General features: G+C 41.2%; 1 protein-coding gene across 6 annotated transcripts in view; it reads right to left on the reverse strand.

Annotated features, from left to right (window-relative positions):
* Positions 1 to 24,728, reverse strand: part of NTRK2 (neurotrophic receptor tyrosine kinase 2) — a 212,624-nt gene extending 187,896 nt beyond the window's left edge. Inside the window, exons 1-3 of one of the 6 annotated variants that reach the window (XM_062640442.1) lie at positions 23,868 to 24,728; positions 7,082 to 7,156; positions 6,749 to 6,820 (exon numbers count right to left, since the gene is read on the reverse strand). In XM_062640442.1, coding sequence (XP_062496426.1) covers positions 6,749 to 6,820; positions 7,082 to 7,156; positions 23,868 to 24,076 — 356 coding nt within the window. In that variant the 5' untranslated portion in view covers positions 24,077 to 24,728. The remainder of the gene's footprint in view (positions 1 to 6,748; positions 6,821 to 7,081; positions 7,157 to 23,867) is intronic. The other 5 variants (XM_062640451.1, XM_062640460.1, XM_062640468.1 and 2 more) reach the window with 5 other exon arrangements.
* Positions 24,729 to 25,168: the final 440 nt, after the last annotated feature.

The following is a 25,168-nucleotide window of genomic DNA, read 5'->3' on the forward strand; positions in this document are numbered from 1 at the left end:
CCAAAATACCACAAGTTTTATGTGGTATTATAAAGGAGCTATAGGGGCTTCATCGTTAAAGATGAATTGCATTTAAAACCAGGGATTAAACCTCTTTTTTTAAAATTCCTGACTAAAGAATACAGTGTTTACTTCTCAGACTTTCAGTCCTTAATCTCTTAGTACAAGATAATTTTGAGACAATTTACAAGTTGGATCTTCTACAAATGTTTAGAATCGAAACTTAAAGAGATTCTATTTACTGTATCTCCTCGTTGACTCCTTCTGACAAACAACAGCCTCAAGCTTAAAATTGACCAGTCCCAATGTGTGAGAACTAAACAGATGAGCTACTATTTCATTAGTCATGTGGACTGGATTGCCCTGTAGCAGACACTGGTGGAAATGTCTCACAGTCTTTGATCTGATATATCAAAATTAAAGTACAATTTGCATGTAGGACAGAAGTTACATTTAAGTAAAAACTGCCACTATGATTTTTTTCCCAGTCTGTATAAGCCATATCTTGGGAGAAGGAAGATGAATCTTCGTACAGACTTGTGCTTTTAGCTCCAGTACCAGCGTAATGTGAAGCAGACCAAGACCCATCCCTCCAAAGGCAACTCATCACTCGCCATGCAGGAAAACACCACCAGTTCTGACACTGCCAAACAACACATGCAGATGTATGTGTTTGGTATTACCAAACAAGGCACACAACTACTTCTCATACCCGGATAGCGACTAAACCCTGTCTTTCCAGAAAGATAATACCACGGGCTGTCCTGCAGACAGATGGCCATGCCACTCACTGCTCTGATGGGAGACAACATATTCCAGGTCATCTGGTTTCCACACAGCAGAGGATCCTACTCTTTCCTATCAGGAGGACTCCCTAACCATCAGAAGATGGATTCCTCAGGGAATTCTCTATCCATCTGAAGCCATTTCACTTTGTGTGATCTTCCCTGGCGCCCCAACGGGAAAGCCAGGCTCAAACTCTGATCCCATACCAAGGCAAATCAAACGGGATTTGAAACCCTCTCCCACCAACACCTTCTAAATACTGAAGTTTCACAATACAGATCTGAAAATGGGCCACAAACATCTTTCAGAAGAGACCCAGCCATCCTTTGTGATAGCATTTGTCTTTTTTGTTTTAAGAAAATAACACCTTAAAAACAAAATTTTGAAGACTGTCTTAAAAACACAGAGATGAAAGTGAGAGGGTTTGCTGCTTGTAACCCAGTATGGACATAACAGCTCACTTACTTCGTGGGCAAGACTGAAGTCCCATGTTTCCTAAAGATTTCCTCTTGGCTGCTTACATGTTTCCTTGCTCAGGTTACTCATAGTCATCTAACTCATCTCACCTCTCTGTCTGCTTGAGAGCTATGACCTCTATCAAACAACAGACTGTGAGAATTAGGCAGTGCCACAGCTGTATCTTCTTGTCATTTAGCCTCAAGACGGTCCTAGCTTTGGAGGATTATTGCAGACCTTTAGACAGAAGAACAGCCTTTACTTATTCAGACTCATGAGCCAGAGTTACCACCCAGATGTCACCAGATATGCTACCTTCTGAACACTTTGTGCAGGTATTAATTACTCCAAATGAGCCACCAAAAAAAAAAAAAATGGATTGCTAATTTAAGTAAAATCATCAAAACAATAAAGAGTCATTATTTCATTTTTAATAACTCCAGTTTAAAAAAAAAAAACAAAACCACCTTGATAGCTTTCTCATTTCATATTTTTACTGGCTGTGCTGTATATGCACCAGAAAAGGGAAGCAAGAATAGTGAGAAAAATTAAAAATTAAAAGCTCCTGTGCCTTATTCTTGATCATGGATTGAAACATTTAGTGCTTTCTAGACTGTAGCATTTTGTCCCATGTGGTTTAGCAATTCAAGGTTTTTCAAGTTGACGAGTAATTCAGCACAAATTTTTCAGACCACTCTTACAGATTTATCCCCTTAAATGATACTTTGAAGGTAATTCTAATGTTCTATTCCTAGAGCTTTCTGGACTTTCTTGGAGCATGGCAAGTTCCCATCTCAGCTTCTTGCTGCTATGCTGGAGTACTGCATTCAGCTCTGGGGCCCCCAACACAGGAGGGCCATGAAGATGATCTGGGGCTTGAGCACATGGCTCATGAAGACAGGCTGAGAGAGTTGGGCTTGTTCAGCCTGAAGAAAAGAAGGTTCTGGAGAACAGGAGGCCTTAGAGCAGCTTCCCAAAGGAGAGCTAAAGATATCTGGAGAGGGACTTCTGATGAGGGCATGTAGGGACAGGACAGGAGGAATGGCTTTAATCTGACAGAGGGGAGATTTAGATTACATATTACAAAGTTCTTCCACTATGATGGCAGTGAGACACCTGCACATGTTGCCCTTAGAATCTGTGGCTGCCCCATCACTGGCAGCATTCGAGGCCAGGTTGGACGGGGCTTTGAGAAACCTGGTCTAGTGGAAGATGTCCCTACCCATGGCAGGGGAGTTGGAACTGGATGATGTTTAAGGTCCCTTCCAAGCCAAAACATTCTATGATTCTATATATTTCTCATAAACTGAGCACTTTATATTGATTACAGAGATGCCTGCTGCAGTCTCTTTAATTCATGTTAAGTGAAAAAATCACTACCAGACTTACTAGAGAGTAGTTGAGGGCTACACTTGCACTTCCATTGAGAGAGAATATAGATTAGTTTCCCAATTCAGCTACACATAAAAAGACCGTATTAAGCAACCCTGAGATCCATATGGGGTTCTAAAGCCTTTTTTTTTTCTTTTTCTAAAAAAGGCTAAAAGTCTGGAGTACAAAGCTTGGCAACAAAGCTCAAAGCTACACCTAAGGACAGGACCCAAATTCAGTTAAAAGCATGCCCCTATCTTACATGTGAATATCAAGCTCACTTTTAACCTGCTAGTCTTAATTCAGCTAAAAAGCAACTCTGTGGCATGTGAGGAGTGCAAAAGCAGCCTGAAAAGCTGCATAAATATTCACACAGCTAGCAAGACAAGCACACCTCTACTGACCGTAGTGCTCTTGGCAAGGTGGAACAAAAAGAAGAGGAGGAAAGAGATCTAAGGAGAACTGAGGAGAAAAGGTGAAGGGCCAGTTTCGCTACGCTCAGTCTCCCTCCACAGGCAACTGCTTGCTCTGCCTATAGCTGGCTGGGGCAAGGCTGTGTGCAAGCAAGAGGAAATCTGCCGCAAGGTCTCAAGTGGTTTCATTTTGCTGCCTTACTTAAACTTGAACAGTGTAGAGATACAAATGCATCTTAATACCAAGACCTGTGTGTATATACTATACTCACAAATCTACAGTGATACAGTCATACACATCCTGGCATATAACAATAGCTATTTTAAAACATTTTTGGAAATACACACTTGCTATGAAAAGTATTTTTATGTTGAAAGGTATTGAGAGTATGCCAGGCACATGTGTTATACAGGTCCATTAAAAATACTGCTAGTAGCAGATAAACTTATAAATTTACAGCCCTACTAAACTAGGACTAGTTAACAGCCTGTTAAATGCAACTGTTGACTAATTTGACTCTAAAGTCAATGAGAATGGCAGAATTAGATGAGCAAGGCTATTAATGACTCTTAGATAATATTTATTAGAGCATTTATTTTCCTGCTATTTATGTTAGTATTCAGATTTTCTCATCCTACATAACTCTAGACAGATATCTGGGCTACAGAAGTTTGGCCAAGAAAATAAGGGCATAAGGAAATGTGTATTAGTAAGTTCCTTATTATCCGATAATTCTCATATGATTCAAGAAATAAATACTATGTTCATGTAATAAAGCTCTTTAACTACAGCAAAGACTTTTCTCAGAAGAAAATTGTAATAGTATCAGCAACAAAATTAAATCTTATACAGTTACATCAGTCTTCAGAAAATGTGTCTGGAGATTTCTTTTCTTTATAGATATGAACAAATTGCTGCTTCAAAATAAAATGCAAGACTTTTCAAAGACCTGTACTCAGAGGTTACCTTGGTAAAGTGAAATGATTTCAGCTCTTAATAGTTTTCACTGTCCCAACCACAAGAGGGGTAGTGCATTCCCAGCGCAGTCAACAGGAGTTTTATTGCTGATGACAAGAAGCAGTGATTCACTGGGGCTTTCAGAAACATTTTAGTGTGCATCAAGACTTGCCAGAGAAAACAAACAAATGCATTCCTTGCAAGGATAATAGATCGGCCTCTGCAAAGAATGCCTCCATACTTACTGCTTTGTCATGTGCTTATAGAGCAGGTGGTGCCATTTAAGATTTTCCATCTTATCTAGGCTTATCTTGTGTCTGCTAACATTACTAAATCCCCAGTAAGAGAAAACACAGTAAGAAACTGGATAAGAGTTTCATAATGTTTCATAATGCAAGTATTCCATGTACATCAACCAAACAGATGTCAGTCAGCCTAATTTGTTTCTAACAAGGAGCTTCATGAACTACAGACTTAGTAAAGCCTGCTTACCGATTGGTATGTATTCCACATTTGATTGTGTGCTCCAGCTGAAGCTCTTCCTGTGACTAAAGTATTTTAAAGACATCTTGCTCACATGGGTTCTAAAGTGCCTAGGAGGTCATATGGGCATAATACTTTTCCCTTTAGTGGGATTTCTAATGGGGTCTCCCTGTTCTGAGCAATGGTCAGCTTTACTGTTTAAGTTTTGTTTAGAAGCAACCATTGGTTAGAAGCAACCACAGACACTTTATGACTGCATGAAACCCATTTCCCCAAGGAAACAGGCAAAAAAAAAGCCTATCAAGAGGATCCCTATCTAAGTTACCTTTTGCAGTCTACTTGCCCTGTACAACTGAGAACATCCTGCAAACACCTACTTACCTTGAGTTACTAAACTCATTATTTTTCACACTGTAGTCATGGTTGTGGAGAGAACTGATTGCTCTCCTCATAATAATTATTCTTCTTTAAAGAGAAGATGTTCTTTTTCAGTCTTCTCTTTATTGGACAGAACGTGTTCAGACTCTGAGCCTCCTTAAATTATTTGCTTTACAGACTTCTTATAGCTCTGTTGCTCTTGTCTGTAATCTTTCAAGATGTGTAGATTCAGTGTCCTAATCTATATACAGTATTCCAATAGATGCCTTCCAAGAAGCTAAGGTAAAAATCTAACACAAAATTCCTTTTGATCCCAGACTGAATTTGTTTTGTTCTGCCATGATAAGCTGAGATTCTGTCCCAGCACAGTGACTAAATCTTTCTCTGCAAAAGTGCCTCTCAGGCAGTAGGCTCTTATTGCGCATTTTCCACAGCCAGTGCATATGCACTTGGCTTTATGGAATTTTATCTTTTATCATAACTCTTACCATAACTTTCATCTTTAACCATAATTCAGTGAGCAAGTGTTACACAGGTAAACACAAATTTACTTTAGAAGATACTGCCCTTATATCATCAACTCATTATAGTAAAAGATATTTACTTTATTAATGACTGTATAAAGTAATATGTAAGTCTCTTAGGCTGCCAAGATGTGTTTTACTGTCCTCCAGTGACAGTTCCACATTAAGGACAACAATTATGGTTTAGGCAGATACAGTCACTCACATCCACTCCCTACATGAATTAATTTCCCTTCTTTGGAAAATAGAGGTGCAGAAAGTGATTCCATTTAATTAGCAAAGCAATCAGCCCTTTGCTCTCTTCAACAGTTCCTCCCTATTACAAGGAAGTTATTTTACAAGTCCAAGGCTTCACCTTATGTTTCTCAGTCTCATTAGGACTTTAACGAAAGCAAGGGGTTAAGTGTTAAGTATATCTAACAAAGATGAATGGACTGAAACACACACTTGAATACTTGGCTAGAAGAGGGTACCTGTGAGGAACTGAGTCCCTCACATGACCTCAATGTTTTGCACAACTAGACCTACAGTTTTCCATGTAAATAGCAAAGCGAGCTAGTCCATGTCTATTCCACCAAGGTCATGTACTTACTCTAAACCGAAACAAAGTCTTTCAATTAGCTGATCATTTTTCTCTGTACTTTTATAAAGAACTTTGCTCTTTCATAAATAGCTTTGATCAGTTCAGCTTTTGCTAATTCTAAAGTACACACTTAAAAGGCTTCACAAGCATCAACTCTGCTTCCTGAAGTTCACAAAGCACGCATTGCATTTTGGTATGAAAGTAACCTCATTCTTATATTCTTCTTTGGGTGTACTAGTTCAGATCTTGCATGAGCTTCCGAAGTGAATTTTTTGATCATTTCAGGACCAAAGTTCAGGACTGTCACATCACAGTCTCTGGGCATGCACACTGATCAAATTATATTAGATATTCTCTACGCATGCTCCTGCTGCAGTGTGTAGTTACTAGAACACGTTCAGCCCATTAGTTAGTCAAACTCATGTCACCCAGTGTGATGCACACCCTCAGCACCAACTCACCCAGCTGAGAGAGGCACCCTCTCTGCTACTACTTACAACTAAATACACAGCCAAAGTCCATTGTTAGAGACAGGATAATGAACTGAACAGTCTTTTTACCATCCCACATTATGTTCTCATGATCTGCAAGCTCCTTACCACATATTTTCTATGTTCTGCCAGTTCCTCACCACACTTCTCTTACTTAGGGTCAATTAATGACAGAAGACCGTTATAACTCTGCCTTGTTGGAACATTTTTTATGAAGGAAATGGTAAAAGAAAGAAATAAATTAACAATTAATTAACATGACTTGGGCAGTTTTGACCTAGAAGGCAGACACTGTTCCTACTTACATGTATTGTAGGTTGATGTTTTTCACAAACGCCTGATGGGACACAAATCTTAAGCCTGAATCCACCACAGTCCTGTGAAAATACATAAAACTGTTATGTATGCTATGTATTAAATGAAATGAGTATTTCATTTAAAATGTAATGGAAAACATATTGATAATAATGGTTGAAATAAGAGTGTGGATCATATCTCAACAAGGCTGAACTGCAAGATCTACAACTGTCCTCTATTACATACAAAGTTAGGCCTACTCTCTGATGAGGTTACTATATGCTTCTATAAAAGAAATAATGAAAAAACAACTTTATTAAGTATGTATCCCATATACTCACAGATTTTTAAGTCCAACATAAAATCCAACTTCATTGTCATTGATACTTTCTAATTTTTCCTGGTTTGCGATGAAACTGTTGAAAAAGCAAGATAGAAAAATTAGGAAAGTGAATCCTTCCATGGCTTTTGACTGTTCAAAGATCAAGCACTGATGTCTGAAAGTCAGCAGTGATTGCTGACCTACACAATTAACATTAAGATCTTGTTAGGGCACCTTCAGAATGAAAGTGCTCATAAAATATGTCCCCATCATTTAAATGGCACTTTCTGGGACAGGGCTGGAGGAGAAACAGTTGAGTTTTACACAGGGGAAATGAAACCTTGCTCATCACCCTGAAGGCACAGTAAATAAAGCTGCATTACAGTGCTACCAAATTCCAGGACATACTTCCCTACCTCACAGATGTCATCACAGCAAAAAGGCCAACTTTAATGGTGGCAGTGGAGTTACTCCCACTTATGCTGAGGGGGGGATCAGACTGCCCTAGCATTTTCTCTCATGCTGTTAACCTCATCGCTTGTTAAATTGATTTACTCCCTGCCACAAAGTTAGCTTCAGTTCTATTTATTTACAAGGTGTTGCTGTAGGAAAACTGAGAAAAGGGATGCTGTACATCATGATGTGACATGCAAAAGCAGAAATTAAGAGAAAACTCATAGTATACCAAAGCACTGAATACACTCACATAACATGAATATCTGCCTGAACCCCAAAAGGGTGTGGGCATGCAAGCTGGTCCTTTGTAATATCATCATGTGAGATCTATGAATAACCAGTGACATCCCACAGACTGGAAATTAAAATGTTTTACAGATAATGCATGGATGATATATAATCTGAAAAAAAGTCTCACAGTGTAAACCATTCAGTCTAGGAAGAAGAAATTGGTGGAAACTGCAATTCAGCTGACATTATGGGCAGAAAAGTAAGCCACATGTAAGAGATACCTTGCTAAAGAGTCCATGCATTTCAAAAGACCACCCAGTCCCAGAAAAACTTACAGATTGGCCTGTATTTTCATGCGTATCCAGGACTAACCAAAGATGTAGGTTTTCCTAAAAAGACTTTTTTTGCTATAATAAAACTTGTCTTCATTTTAAGATTTAGTTTTTATTTAAAGGGAATTCTGGTGAACTGGAAAGAACATATATTGCTTTTCCAAAGGCAACCCATGTATCTCAGCTGCTGTGTTGGAGAAACCCATTGTGTGCCCAAATCCCAGCAGAACCTTGAGAATCACAAAAGTTGGGTTGGGCTGACCTCCAATGCTGCAAAGCTGACTTGGGCTACACTCCTGCCAAGTACCAGGAAAAGCAAAAATTTTGCCCTAATGGATTCAATGTTCCTTGGGAAAAAGAAGGGCAGTAAAAAGGCAACACATGACACTAGACAACACACATTACTACAGGATCATACGACACTTACTGATCTGCAGGACATTTTAGGATAAGACCAACACAGTGTACCCATTAAAAGATAACAGAGTCCTCCTTATTTTGTTTCCTTCCTTGAATTTTTTAAGATAATCTGATTTATTCTCTTTGGTTTATTAATCTGGTTTTTTGTTTGTTGGTTGGTACATTTACATATTTTGCCAAATTAAAAAAAAAAATTAAGTAGTTTATAAAAAGCTATAAATTCTTCAATCTGAGAGTCTTGCAAGTGAATGATCATACTTCCTCTGAACCTGGCCTGAAGAAGAACTCATGATTTAATTACCACCTTCTCTCTCACTTGGACTTCATCATGCTAAAATAAAGCTATGTAAGAGTAGCAAAGATACCTTCTTCATTCTGCCCTCAGTGTCCAACCAGCAAGAACCCTGTCAAGACTATGGAGAGACAGGGAAAAAACAGAAGAGCAGGAAGTGAACAAAATGGACAGAGAAACAGGGAGAAGAGACTCAGAAGAGTAAAATAGAAGAAACTAAGTGACTGGTTTTGCCAGCTGAAGATTAAGCCATCAAAAAAACCTCACTCTAACAAATACTGCTGGAAAGCAGATCCATCACTTTAACACATTTATCACCCATCCAAATCTGACATTGCAATTTTAATCATAAAAACATTTAACTAGAACCTCTCACTATGAGAAGCTCCAGAACTTGATGTAACTTACAGTGCCACACAGAAATATATTAGCATATTACATCCTGTGGTAAGCCTCAGCCAGTGTAAAACAGCTCAGCTCTGCTGAAGTCAATGAAGCTGCCATAATTTACATCAGAAGATTTGAGTATGAGCACACAATCTATATAAAAAGATCAGTGTTGGTCCATTAGGGAACAAACCAAAAGGATGATATTTGGGAAGAAGAGGCAAGAATTTCCAATCTTTTTTTCCCTTTTCCTTTTCTTATTACATCCTTTAAAAGAAGGTGAGGGAGGGGGACACGGTGGTGTCAGAATTTACTCTGAGCTGGTACTAGTTTCTTTATGGTTTCTTCAGTTCCTAACTGAAAGATCCAAAAGAAATCACTGGTTTTCCATAACCACACTAAGAGTTGAGACCCAGAAGAAATTCTGGCTAAGTGCAACCAACTCAAAACAATAACTGGTCTGAAATGCATTTGTAGAAATACTCGTAGGACAGAATATGACAGAAAAGCAAATTTCACGCAGCTGAAAATCTTTGAAGAAAGAGTAAGCAAATACAATTTATCACAAGCAGGTTACATCCTCTTACACTTCCTCACTTGCCTAACAAGTCTGTTTTAAGTTAAGCTTCTGCAGCTATTTCATAGCAGCAAGAAAGAAAAGAGTACAGTGATGTAGCTGTGCGCTGTAAGGGGAAGTTGCTGTTCTGTTTTATTGAGGGAGGTTTGAAATAAAATTTCTTCATAGCTGAAGACTATTTTTACCTTCTTCACAACTACTCTACCTTGATGCTACTTATCATCAAACATTAATACTCTAAAAGCTCTGACTTGCAGTGGGCGACACTGAGAAATGTAATTTGCCTGCCTGCCCTTAAGAATATCCACCCTAGTCTTTAACTGAACATTTTTATTGTAGCACAGAAGAATAACATCCTGACTCACTGCTGGCTGAAGTCACGTGAAGAACTTGGAAGCTCCCACTGATTACAGCAAAGCGCAGCACCGCCAAAACCTGTCAGTATAGTACCCAGTAGGATCACCCATATCAGGCCACAAATACCTCTGCCTCTAAACCGAGCCATCAGTTGCCTGCAGTACTACCATTCTGCATCTCCTTTGTGAGTCATCAGTAAACAGTATTTGTTTTCAGACCTTTAATTTCATCTTCCCTTTGTAAACCACTGATTACTTCTAATAAAGGCATTCAGAATCACAGACCAACTGGCTGCACATTGCAAGCTACTATAACACATTCATTTCAGCACACTTCAGCAGCTATTGAATAATGTCACACATTTATATATTACCACTTGTGCAACATTCTCAAAAGGATATTTTAAAATCCTATCAGAAAACAGCTAACTCCTCCAAATAAGTTCTCCTTTAAGAGGATGGTCTTCACTCCTGATCATTACACCTGTGAAAGACTACAGATACAGTCTGTATAACATCAGTGAAGCAACCCCTGAACCACAAGAGCATGAGAAGGCAAGTTCTGCTCTTTAAAGAGGTTTAGGTAACTTTGTGCCTCAGTAGCTTAAATAAAGGTTTCACTCTAACTTTCAAATCTTTTACTTAACCTGAAAAAAAAAACTGTTCAGCAGAAGTATGCCTTCCTTATTATTTTGATTTACTCTATCTTCTCTGGATTAATATATATTAAGGTACACTACTCCATTTGGAGCTATTGGGACAGGCTGGAAAACTGGCACACACTAGTCTTAACAACATAAATGCAAGCAAATAACACTGTAATTCAGCTCCAGAAGGATTTCTGTTGCCAGAAAACTCCCTTTATGGGAAACATATTTTCTTAACACTCTAAAAAAATAAATCAATTATATGTCCAGCTCTGGTTCACACAGCTGGGAAAAAAAGTTTTTAAAATTAATAAACATTCCCTGGTGCAACATTTCTGAACTTTGGGAAAACTTTATACGCCAAGTTATTTTTTCACTAAATCTTTAGGGAAAAAGGCAGCACACTCCAGACATTGAACTGTCAGTAGATGAACTACCATTTAACGACAGGTCACGTATGTCCCTAGTCTACACTTCTGTGAGAGCTATATGGTACCATTGACAATTAAACACTGCAAAGTTCTCTAGTACTGTATTTTCTTATAAAATCAAATGTCAGACCAAGTTCATCAAAAAGTATACTAAAACTTTAGGGCGCTTTCAACACACTTGGGGTGATTCATGCAGAACTTGTAAGCTTCACAAAATACTTGATGAAACTTAACAGATTCAACTGGTTTCACTTGCACCCTCTCTGAAATTAAATTTAAAATACTACTCAAGGGGTGTGAACTCCTATAGTTTGAAAATGAAGCATAGAGCTACACAATGCTGCATATCAGGAATGAGAGGCTTCAGACAGATGTAGGGACCAATGACATAATCTCTAATCAACCAAGAAATATTTCTACATTAGATCAAGCTCCCTCTAGGAAGGAAACTAACAGCAAGCAGTGAGCATGATACAGACATCTAGTAATGACAAGTTCTCTACAGATATACGGCTTACTCCAACTACTTCGTTCTGTTTTGCTGTCTCCATCTGGTACCATCAGCGCCAGTTTTCATACAGCCAATCTCAAGAAACTGAACTTCTACTCCTAAAAGAGCATGTCATAACTCAAGAAAGAGGCAGTGTGTCGAGTTAGTCCATCGTGGACTTACCTACCATTCAGCAATTTTACAGACAGGTACTTGACTCTGTAGATGTCTGGTGTCTCCTGACAAATTCTGAGCAAGTGCTGTGGTGGTATTGGTTTTTTTAAACTGTGAATCACTCTGTATTTCACAAAGAGTGAAAAACTGATTGCCACTATCACAGGCTCCTTAAGTCATCCTTCAGGGTATTTTCTTCCTCCTGTTTAGAGTATTTAAGCATGAGTCACCGAAGACTACAGGAGGTAGCTCTCCACGTGCAGTATAGCAGCTCTGCAGCTGACATAATTAACTCTGGGATCTTTCTTTACAGCCACAGGCACACCCAGTTTTTTGAGCAAATCCTTTACTACACATTCAGATAATGCGCTATTCAGGGCGATCTGAAAGTCATCTAATGGTCAAGGTCACAAATCACAGTTACCTTCAAGAATTCCCTATTCTTGATGTGTGGCTGCATCAACTGCCAAGAGACTGTGGGACTCAGACATTCTGCTCCTTGTCAACGTGCTATGATTATCCAATTAGTAGTACACAACTGCTATTGTGAATTGCTTCTCCAAAGCCATCACTCTGAAAAATTAGTGCCAACCCACCAGCTTGAAGCAGGAGAAAGCAGGAATTCAGTGGAGATCCTAATCCTGTTTTGGTGTTGCAGGAGCAGATCCACACTCTTGATTATGACTGCAACTCCCTGGGAAATGGAAAGCCCACAATATGCCAGCCAACCTTAGTTCCCTCTTTACAGTATGCAAACATGAAGGCAAAAGTAAAAATAAATAAATATGTCTGCAATGCAGAGTTTAAGGGAAGAGTTACTATATTTAGAGGCAGGGAAAACAAAACATAGTGCACCCCTGGGCTTACTTAAATTTCTGGTTTGGCCCCAACGTGTTTGGCCTCAAGGTGTTTGTCCTGCTCTCTTCAAATAACAGACTACCAAATCAAGCACACTCTCAAGACATATCATGCAGCTTTCCAGATTTAAGATCCATGCCCTTGATGAGCTCCACCTTCAGAATTATTTTTCAAAAATGCATGTAAAGCTTATTTAAGTATTTTCTCCTTTTGGAAACCTGTCCTCCCCCTTAAGCTTCATGAAATTCATGCATTTGATATTTCACCAAGACATCAATTTTTGACATCTTTCCAGAGGACAACTGACAGCTACAGTCTAGTGTTTCCTTAGCAGTGATATTTTGGAAATGTTGATACTCCTCGATATAGTCAGAAAGAAGTATCAAGTAGCCAGACAATAACCTATTTATTCAAAAAGGTATGTCTTAATTACTGACCTTATACTTATCTACAACACACATTTTATTCACTATGTATGAAATTGTCCCTGCAGACTGTTAGGAAGAGGCTTAAACTCCTGTACAGTCCTTTCATAATATATACATTAAAAATTGCATAAAATAACATACAAAAGGAGAGTAGTAAAGGTGGCTTATTATCAGTTCTTGACAGAGATGTGACTAACCTTTTTTATTATTTGCCTTGCAAGAAAGAAAGAGCACCTCGAATGAATAAATACAAATATATCTGACATCTCTTTCTCCTACAGAACCACTTAGTGTGGTGATTCTTCAAAGACCAGTAACACAACCACTCTCTTTTTCATGAGTTGCATCCATCACCTTTGTAGCTGTCACTGGCCTTGATGTAAATGAGAATGACAAAACATCAGTAAGACTGCTCCTAACCATTCTTTATGTGACTCTTTTGGGGTCACTCAGTGAATCAAAATATTAAAGCATCTTGGTTGATGTCAAAACCTTTGAATTCTCTTTACAGTTACCCATACTCAGGCAGTGACTGGGTGGAAGGATATCTTAAGTAAGTTACACATCCTTCAGAGGTAGATAAGCACTTGTTGACATTATGCTTCCTAATATTTTAAGTCTTTTTCCTATGTCCAGATTTTGGCATGTTCAGTATTACATGATTCTTTGATTCAGTGTAAGAAATTCCCTCTGAAATTCTCTCTAGGTTGGCCTTCACCTGACATATATTCTTTCCACTGCTTGACATTAATTCCTGGCTTTATTCAGTTTAAAATTACTGGCTCTTGGAACATCAAATACTCTGTTCAATCTGCTCAGATACTCACTGGAACATCAAGACATATATCCGTACCTGATACACTATCCACTGTCCTGTTCACTGCATGCAGTACACGCCATGCCAAATACAGATCGGAAGGTAATACTTCCATATGACAGAGTGAAACTGCAAAACTTAACGACGTCTGTTCAAGAAAATCCATCTATAGCCTGTCAATGTATTAAATTATCTGCATAATTTTACTCCTGACACCTCAAAGAATAATTATTTTTTCCATAAACCAGCAAAAGTTTTCCTTCTTATGTTTTTATTTAAGTCTTGAGAGTCTCCATATGGTCATAATCTCTACCTTTTTCTCTGCAATTATTACACAGAGAACCCAATTGGTAGATATTTTTCCAGTCTTCAAATGATACCATCTGCTGCCATGGTTCACAACTGATTTCCTATTCTCTTTCCTAAGACCTGTGAAATATCTCGTGTAGCCTTGACCACATATCTGTGTGTTCTCCAAGATGTATTTTGCTTTTAATGGAAGACATACATGAATACAACTTCACATTGTTACTGAAGCATTCCAAAAAGGCTATGGGTTGTATTTTTGACTTTCCATGATACGGCCACTCTTGATATTTATCTCAATTTTCTAAGCCCACAACAGGCTGACACTTTCTGTATGTCAACACTAACCTATTTATATTTAACCCATGCATTTTTTCAGAGAGCATTTCAACAGCATCAAATTGTTTTTTTGTTGAAGCCTTTCAAAGGCACTTCACTCTTCCATGTTTATTTGCTATTCACAGCTCCCAATTTCACTTTCTTTTATCACATTTATTTCCATTCTGGTTTCTACCCTGTATAGTCCATTTCTCATTTTAATTGGCTGATCTTTTGAATTTATAGCTTCTTCTATTAGCATTTCTAAAAAAATCACTTTCTCTTCACTTGAGGAATCCTGTTCTTCACTTAATATAAGTAGTTTCTCACTTGCACTGCATATATTAGCATAATGATGTGTTTATTACACTTCCTGCACATTTGTTAGTATCCAGAGTATCTCTAATACTAGTGCTGACTGCCACATTGCTGCCACTGTTTCCATAACGTTCCATGTTCTTTTTCTTAGCCAGTTTGATATTAGGGAAACTCTCTCTTGCAGTGGTACATGCAGACTAGCATCCTATATCTATCTTTCAGGTTTCTCTTTGTATCACTGTTTGCTCTGCTGCCTGACATACACGTATTTCCTCTGAGTGAGATCACCTTTATTTAAAAACCCACTTGTGGTTGTCTTTATTGTTATACCTAAGGAAAATACACTCTTTTATACGCATTAGTTTTCCAATTTAATATAATTTCAAGCCTTAGATCATCTTCTCTACCATTTCCCCTTCAAACTAAACTCTCACTCTGCATGTACCTATTCATAAGGTGACATCTTTTACTACAGTAGTCTTCAAACTTTTTCAGTATTTCTGCAAAGCTGCCTGCTCCTTACCCACCGATACTTCCACACTGCTCTCCGTTTACCTGTACAGCTATTGTTTCTGTCATTGCTTTTGAGTAGAGTAGTATTTTTCTCATCCACCAGCCTGTTTCTTCCTGTGTTTTCATGAACACACCACAGCACTGCACACACCTTCTTCCTGCACTCCTCCAGCCTACACACCTTTGCAGCATTCTCCCCACTCCAGGATGTGCACAGTGAATGAAGAATCCACTTGCAATTATACAAGATCAAGCAAACATTTCGGTGATACCTCCGTCAGGAGTAAACCTTACGCTTCAGATAACCCCTGTGAAAAGCAAAACTGTTTCAAAGCAAACTGTCCATTAAAAGTCGTGAGAATATGCAGAAGCACTCTACAGCTGTGCATACAACCAGACCAAGAAAACAGAAGGAAAACTACCCTGTCTCCATGCAGACTTGAACGTCACTGGAGGGCTGGGAGAAACGTTCGGGGCAGGAAGGATCACAGAGTCTTTCCTCCACACACATCCACCTCCAGGTTAAGTGGTATCTATTTCTGCAGCTCTGCCACCTAGGTCCCCCAGATGGAACAGGCTGTAGGCAACAAGACAGTCACTGCACACAAACATGGTCGGGGATCTTCAGTGATGTCTATGGCGGAAGGAATATCCAGCATCAGAAGTATTTTTCTATTTACCTTGATGTAATGTGGATTTGTGCCAATTCAAAATGTCTGTAAATTGATTTGAATCTAACCTGAAAAGTTTAAACTTTTGTGTATGTATGCAATACGCAGTCTTCAAAAGATACTTATATTGCTACCACTCTACACATTAAATACTTCAGCATATGCTTAGTCCCATGAATTTAACATAACTGCCCTTAACAGAAGAGTACAGTGCATGTGTTTATCAGATGAGGATCACGGTACGCATAATGTGCCCAAACCCTGTTTCTAAATATTAGGAAAAGGCGGGGGGGGGGGGGGAGGGCAGCAAGAGGGAGATTAATATGTAATAGACAATTCACACACCAGGGGGACAGGGGGCGTGCGGAATTTTATCTTCATGAACTTGACCCATATTCACCAAACAGATTCACCTGCTTAAAGAAAAAAAGAGAAGAAGTGTCTATGTGAGATAGAAGACCACAGATTTGGAAAAAAAAAATGCTGAAAAAGTGCTTCAACACCATCCAGGGGTACCAGGTTCAATTCCTTCCTCTCCCTAAGGGAATGTGATCTCATGTCTCAGAAGATACCATACTATAAAGCAACCTGAGAGAGGGTAGTCTCAACTTTACCTGTTCATGCTGCTCTAATTTTTGCTGTAATTGAACACTCAGTGGAGCAGAAGCAGGACCCAGCTGTCTTGCTACACAAATAAGTGCCACGGTTGCTTAGCTAAATAGACTGTTCTGCTCTCTGACCCAAAAGCACATTTAAATACTCCATGCCAAGTAAAGCAACTTAGATGGGAAGAATCAAGGCAAAGCACACACCTGTATGCCATACAGGACAGTAGCTGAGATTTGATGTTCAAGACCTTTGTTTAGACCCATGGTCTACTTGAAGCGGAGCAGTTCACCACATGCACTGCTGAAATGGTTCATCTGAGACCACAAAAACATCTTACTCCACAGCTCGACCCTGCTCATTAAAACTAAGGCCTTGGTTTTTCCACTCCCAGTGGACAAAGTCCCCAAGGTTTCCTTACACTCAGTGGAGACAGAAGGGGACGTCTCCATCAGGTAATTTGCAGTAGGAACCCAATTTAGCCTCCTGAATCACTTCCTGGAAGAAGTGAGTTCTCCATCGCTGGCAGGAGAGTACCCAGCTGAGTTAAGTACCTTCGTTACACAGTTCATGAGAACTTGCCAGATTTTAAATGCTGAGGCCTGGGACAGTCCCAGACATGATTTATCAAGTCCAGCGCTTGACACCCACAGCAGATGCTGTGGAAAGTCCCCCAGTGCATGCCCGGTAAGCCTGACATGCCCAGTATGTGCACATGATTTATACACATATGCTCGCTGTGCTGTCTGGCATTCAGAAAATCAGGCAGTTGTTGCAGAAGAATGGGAAAAGTCACGTCCTATACACTTTTCATATGGAATACCACATCTGACTGTACAATGTGGGATATGCATGCTTCACAAGGTATCTGCTGAATACAGCCTTAATTATTTTTACACATATGGTTAGGATTAAAAAAAAAGGTAAGAATAATTTCATCTAAATCTGAAACTGGAAGTCTTTTGGCCCAACTGTCAAACCAAGAGGAAAAATAGGTGACTTGCCTAGCCCAAAGTACAGCTCATTGTCAGATTCTTCCAATAGGACCTCAGACACATTGTCATTTCATTGCTTTTCTGTTTCAGCAATGGGCTAACTTTAATTGAAGTTTTACCCTTCTTTTACTTACACACCAGACAACTATATACAGTGAGACATAAATCCTCAATGGACCAGCACAAACTTCTGTAATGGTTGCAGCTTCTACATTTTTGTACACAGAGGTGTAGGTTCATTTCAATACAGAACTATTTAAAGCCTTGTAAAAGAGCCCCCTAAAATACTTGGTCTCAACTTCCTCTTGCCTCAACATATTCAGTCTTCACACAGTAGGAAAACACTTGAGAGCCAAGGCAAGATGCAAGTCAAAAACACATCAAATAATAGAGCAACAGGCCCATTCTCTCCCAAATTTTAAACAAGATAATGCTTGAATCAACTTCTTTTCATCCTTCACAAATGTCCTCTAAATTACTCTACCCTGGCAAAACACTAATTCCAGCCAGTTATGTCACTGCCTTTAACAAGGCCAGAATCGCACCCTCGGCTTCCCCCTGAAATAAAAGGCACATAAGTACCTTGTTGGATCAGGACCAGCTGCTTCAGCAAAAGGCTGGTTCAAGTCATACCATTCAGAGATTACAATCTCTTTAAGTGCCTCTGAAAGTGCCATGAGGCTTTAGACTGCTTTGTTCCACTTTCTGTTACTTCTGCAAAAAGAAAAAAAATCTCACTTCTTCAAGCCTTGTCTAGGAACCAAAGAACATTGACCCGAAATCTGATCTTCAAGAGTATATCCTACCGATGACGACGCAAGCCAGAAACATCAATAGCTGAATTGGTACTAATATATTTATGTTTCAGCTATAATGTCTGTTGATGATACAATTCAGTGCAGGTCATTTTTTTCCAGAAAAAAAAAAAAAAAAAGGAGATTCACAACAGAATTTCCTTGACATGGCTCCTTTTCCATAAATCCATTATGACTGTTCAATGTTAAGGTTAATAGTACCTATGTAAAAAGCAGCATCTCCCTATGCATATTTCAGGAGAGGGAGTAGTTAGGTTTGCTTTTTGCACTTTCTGAAAATATAGGTGACTATCGAACAGGAATTAAGGTGCACCTTATTATATTTTATTTTAACAGCTGCTATGTGCCTACATACATCTGGATGAAGAGATCTTAACAAACACAAAGTGTCCTGTAAAAGAGCACATTCCCATTCCAGGCAGTGCAGGCTTTCAAACATCTATGAATTTATTTCTCCATTTGGAATATATGTAAATTAATGGATTTATACAAAGAGTGCTTCATTTTTTAAAGGATGGTTTTCAAAGAGAGGTTTTTTCATATGTAACAAGCTTAATATACATTTAACATAAATAAAACATTGAGACAGTTTTAGACTTCTCTGCTCCATTTTTCGGCTTTTATTATTCTTCATTACCTGCTACAATCATCAAGCTTGGGCAAGGGTATTTGGATGTCCACCTTCATTAACATACTGTTAGACATTCATGCAGTGACAGATAACAAACATGGAAGAAAAGGAACTGCAATTCAGTGAGGGAGGTCCTTCTTGCATTAAAATGAAATTCAGAATAAGGGCCTTGTTTAGCTATGTACAAGTTTTTGCTTTACAGTTATATGGGATCTAAACTCTCGCTAAGCTACTTTCTCCCTTACACTGTCAGCATAAAAATAATGAAGAAAAAATAGAACCTGAGAAATCTGGAAAATGCCAGCCTAAAGATATCTCAGGCTGCCCTGCTGGGCCCTCTGTTTTCTCATTAGTATGGAAAGAAGTGGAAGTTTCTTGAAAACAACGTCTTCAAGACCAAATTCTTAAATTCATACAAATAGTTTTCATTTTAGCATATAAATCCTAAACCTCTCTTAAAACTCTTGAGGACAGAGACATAGTCATAGAGGGAGAGGCAGTGTTTTGGTAGCCCAGCCATGAGCACCTTCTGAAGGATGCTGCCCTCCTTCAGCATAAACTGTTTTGCCTGAGCCTGATGGAGTCAGCCCCAGTGGAGACTCCAAGGAGCCCCTTCAGTCCTCATCAACTGGAAGGTCAATGACTGAAACAAGCCAGGTTTCTGGGAGAAAAAAAAAAAATAGAAAAAATAATGCCACTATACACAAAACCCAATGCTTTGTGATACTTGGAATATTTTTAGACCCTAGAAATTAAAAACTGACTCTTGTAAAGAGTATTTTCAGCTCACCTTAACCAATTAACCAGATCTTTAAAGGAAGATAAAAAAGATGAATTCCTAAAAGCAGCTATTGTATCACCACTGTCCAAAACCCCTTTTATATTTGTAGCCTGATGCCTCGTGTTTTATTACACAATTCCAAGTCACCAGAAATAACTTTTCAATCCAGCCAAACCATGCGATGCTGCACAGCCAAAAACTGTTTTGAGGAAGATGGGGCTGGGGGCTGGAGGAGCCTTGTAGAAGGTTTTATACTACATTAAATCTACAATAGCCTAGAAATCTAAAATGAAAAAGACCGAAAATAACAACAGCTCTGAGCTCCATATGAATTTAAACATGCCTGTTTCTTTTTTTTTTAGCACAAGCTCACATGACTTGTTAAATAATTTACTCTATAAATTACTTATCCTGTCTTACTTATTAGCAATTCTAGAGTGCTTTATATAGCTCCAATAGAAATTTATTTTGTGGTTTTGAAATGTACGCAATACACAATCACCTCTCCTTTAATAGGCAAGAGCTTAAAAGTCACCCAATATTTTGTGGGCAATTGGTTCTTCCTGAAATACACCAATTAATTTCAAACCCCATTCACCTGAATAACCATAAGTCAACATATTAACGACTTGATATCAGAACTGTGAAACTAGGCCTGGAATACACTTGCACTGCAGAAAGACACTCTGAAATTAAAGTCTTTGAAGAATGATATACTAACGATACATTTTACTTAAGAAGAAAGTATTAACCCATCCTTTTACAAGGAGTCCTGATGACTTTAAACATTATTCATTTACTATCCGATTAGTATTTTTGCTCACCCAGGACTACTTGTTTGATATTGTGCCTACAAGACTTGAATTTAGCAATACTTACATACTCCTTTTGCTCTCACCACTCTTGGCCCTTGGCTCTTAATGCAAGTGCAACGTGAGCTCAAATGACTGGTACCATGATTTTAATGCAGGATCTCACTCTGGAGTTCAATTTATCTCTAATAATATCAAAACTACCAAACAATTACTACCATTAAGCTCTGTTATGATAAGGGATTTTAGCACTGGCACATGCTTTCCAGATAAGGAAAGCCAATTGTACGAGCCTAAAATCTTCTTAGAACAGAATTTTCAAAATCTGTCTTTTATTCATCTTAATAGAAAACTACACAAGAACAACTAGTTAGGGAAAAGGTAAGGAAGATGACTAAGAAAAGCACCAGGTATAAATACTCTTATGCCCTCCCACACCAAGTTTCATCAGCTGGCCATCACAGAGCTGATGCAGAAGTGCTCAGGGTGTCTTTCCACTGCTGTTGGTAGATTTGGGTGCTGGATCCATCCAGGAATCAAGAAATAGCTGGACTGGGAGATGAGTGTTCATTCAGCTCTAGCTGCAATTTACCTACAGGTCAAAACAGAGCCGAAGCACCAGAATGTCTAGTGGTGAAGGATACCCGATGTGTGGGACCACAGCTCTGTTACTCCTACAAGCACCACCCCAGCTTTCTCTCCCACCTCTCGGATGAAAGGGGAAACCCTCGCTGCCTGCTTACATCCTGAAAGCTTGTGCCATCCACCTGGCCCACAGCCAAGCCTCTGCACCACCATGGGTTTCACATGCCTTCCCTAACCATGCAGTTATCCTAACACTCCAGTACATGTGGCCCCAGTGAGGATCTAGAGTCAGCCCACATGCCCTGCGTGCCTGTCAGTATTTTGCTTGGTACTGCAGGATCCACTCCTGACAGGAGCAGCTTGTGAGCAGCAAATGAAGGATTGCTTTCAACAGAACTCAGGAAATACATGGGAATAAATTACTAGAAATTAAATGTCTTTTCCTCTTCTCTTACTTATACCAAGAATGATTTTACCAGAGACCAGTGGAACTGTGCTCCTCTATCTACAAAGCACATAATGAAAAATCAGGCCTAAAGCTTCCCAAGTAAAATACAATGCCCTGGTCTCTTAAACTTGTTTCTTAGCTAGTATATTTCCACAGTCTGTATCTACCATATTATAAGTGCCTCCCTACATATTTACCGTTTACTGAGCTCCCACAGTGAAATAACAGCTAGTGCCGTCCGATTTTTAATTTATGCCTATAAACTAATTAAAGAGTCTCCGTGTTTTATGTTGAAAGTACGCATGAAAAAACCATCCTAAATATGTGCAACAGCATCTCCTGAGAAATCCATGACTCAAAATTATTTTTAGATCACCAAACACAGCAACGTGCAATGTCACAGAATGATACAGTAAAAATTCAAAAGAAATGCCAAGACAGTGATGCTCAAAAAACACAAGAAAATGAACACCAAAAGCATCAGAGCAAAATTACTAGACATTCTTTAAGTTGATCATGGCTGGAATACATATTTGCATGCATGTTTCCTCCCCTGGCCTTTTAAACAGAGTTAAATTCTAGAGGGGGATTGCTCTTTTACCTCCAAATTGAACATATCAGAAAATAGCACCAACAAAGCCTATGAAGATAAGCAGAGATGCATAGCTTAAAGCAATTTTTTTCTTTTCCTAGTGTAGCAATCCACCAAATATTAAACACACATCTAAACCAGTAACTGCCGTAACAGCAAGTCTGTTTCTTTACCACAGGTCCTAACGGTCTACCAAAGGTAAACCATGTAGGAGTAGTAGAAATTCATGTCTCCAAACACACATGGGGGGATGCAGAAAATTGACTTCAGCAAACTGCAGAAAGGTAGCCCAAAGGGTACAGTTTAATCTAAAATCATTCATTATTTCACAGTATATTATTTCTAAAGGAAATTGAAAGGGAGAAGAAGGATGGAGAATGCAAACAGTATATGTAGATCTGGGGGGAAGTATTCTGATATCTTTTTCATTAAGTGTCATGGAAAACAATCCAGAAACCACAGGGACTGGAAAATACAGAGATAGACAGAACAGCTTGAGAAGGTTTTCTTCCCCAGATCTATCATATGCAGGTCCAGTATCCAAAATTTTTTGCTCATCAAGAGCCTTTGCAGCTTTTCTCTGGCAGCATCTGTGGATGTCACAGAGCAGAGAGCTGTGAAATGATGCAGGATTTAAGAAGTAAAGCTACAGAACTCTTACCGAATATCATATGCAAGCAAATGAGACTGGAAGCAACACATGGGTAAGGCAGAAATTGAAGAAAAAAAAACCAAACCCAAACAACTTTCTGCAGCTTCCTCACTATCAATAAGGGTTTCCTAATCCTTTAGCACTTGCTGGAGACAGCACAATGCTCATTCCTCTGCAGGCTTAGCATTTCTCCTTCCAGCCACCTTACTGAGAAGGGCAAAGCAGGCTCGCATGCCTATGGGGAAGATAGTTTGCTGTCCCTTCCACCAGAATCTGCCGCATCATCTCCTTTTTTATCCTTTCTTTTTGGTTGGTTGACCGTGGGGATTTTTTTAACAGAAAAAGCGTACAGGAGAGATTGGGAGGGAGGGCGGGAGGGAGTCACCCTCAAAAACTCTCGGTTCCCAGGAATAGGCATAGGGAGATAAAGTAAAGGAATTAATAAAATAGACACCCTCCCCCCCCCCCACCCCCCCCCCCTTGCAAGATGAGCCGCGGCCGCAGAGTGAGGTCGGTGCGACGCGCTCGCTTCGGCCAGTGCCGGACCCCAGCTAGCCGTCTCGCTCCCCGGCTGCTCCCCGGCTGCTCCGCGCCGATCTTCCGCCGCGCCGCCCGTCCCGTTCCCCGGGAACCGCATCGCGGGCAATTAGGATTCATCACCTTCAGTGGGCTGGCAGCGGAATCTCTGTGAAGTCTCGTTCAAATTAAATCACACCCGGCCGTCAGGCTGCCTGCCCCCCCCCCCCCCCCCCCGCCAGCAGAGCAAGTGCCTTTCGGCACGGTTGAGTTCCCTGCCGCTCCCCCCCGCAGCGTCCCCCGGACGCCCCATCCCGCCAGCCCCCGTTCTCAGGCCGGACCGTACTCACATCTCGGTGACATTGTCGCCGTCGGCGCTCCCCTGCGGCACGGGGAAGGAGGCGATGCCCGGCACCGGCTCCGCGCACCAGATACGCCAGGAGCTGCAGCGGCAGGACGCGGGGCAGCCCAGAGCGCCCCGCCAGCAGCCCAGCACCAGGCAGCACAAGCCCCACAGCCGCGCCAGGCCGGGTCCCGGCCTCCGCCGCCAGGACATCATGCTGACCCCGCTCACTCCAGCGCTGCCCCGACGGCCTCCTCCTGCTCCCGCTGCAGCCGCCGCCGCCGTTGCCGGAGCGCACGCCCAGAGGGTGCACAGCCTACCGCGCCTCGGGCGGGCACCCCGCGACTGGGACTCACATGGGCGCGCCGCAGCCGCTGCCGCAGCTACAGCCGCCCCGCGGCGCTGCCTGCCCCGAGGACTCCGGGAGGCGGCGGGAGCCAGGGCCGGACGCTGCGGCGGGGCTGGGGCGGAGAGGGTAGAAGGAGCCGCCGGCGAGGCGCGGCACCTGCCCCCGACCCCGCGGGCGGGCGGGCGGACAGCGGCACCGCCTTGGTCCTCTTGGCGGCTCCCGATGATGCTGCAAAACCCGCGGAGCGGCGGGGGCAGGTGGCGGAGGCTGCGCTGCTACCTGCGGGGGCTCGGGCAACCGCTGCCCGCCGTAGGGAGGGAAGGAGAGAAAGAGGGAGGCACAGCCCTCGGCAGCGTCGGCGGGGCTCGGAGAGCCGTGCTCGCCTCTTTACGCACTGTCGCCTCCTCCTTCCAGCTGATAATAAAGCAGCCCCGGCTCCTGCTCCAGCCCAAGCTAGGGAGCTGCCGGCAAAGTGACGTGGGGCTGACGCAAAGAGGGGCAGAAACTCCACAAAATGAGCCTGAAATCCAAAAAAAAAAATAAAAAAAGAGAGAGGAAAAAAAAAAGACAAAAGCAACACGGGCGGAGGGAGGGGGAGCGGAGGGAGGGTGGCGGAGAGCAGATACCAATAGGCACTCTGCGCCTGAGCCTTCAGACGCGCTTACACACACTCACGCTCACGCGCGCGCGCGCCCCGCCGCCGATGCGGGCTGGGCGCCCCGCCGGGTCGCCTCGCCGAGGGACACCGGCCGTCCCCATCAGGGCGAGACCTCCCCATCGCGGGATAAACGAGGGCGTTGCTAGAGCCCCGGGAGGCGGTGGGCCCTGAACCGCTCCCCTCGAAACGCCTTGCCCTTCCGGCACGGATCCGCGGCCGGGGACATGTCGCCTTTCCCTTTGCCACCCCCGGGGTGCGGGCTTTCCGCAGCAAGGCCGGTGCGCGGAGGCTGCAGCAGAGT

This window comes from Pezoporus occidentalis, unplaced genomic scaffold, assembly GCF_034315485.1.
Source record: "Pezoporus occidentalis ecotype Australia unplaced genomic scaffold, CSIRO_AGI_Poc_V1 ctg117, whole genome shotgun sequence".
Lineage (NCBI taxonomy): Eukaryota > Metazoa > Chordata > Aves > Psittaciformes > Psittacidae > Pezoporus > Pezoporus occidentalis.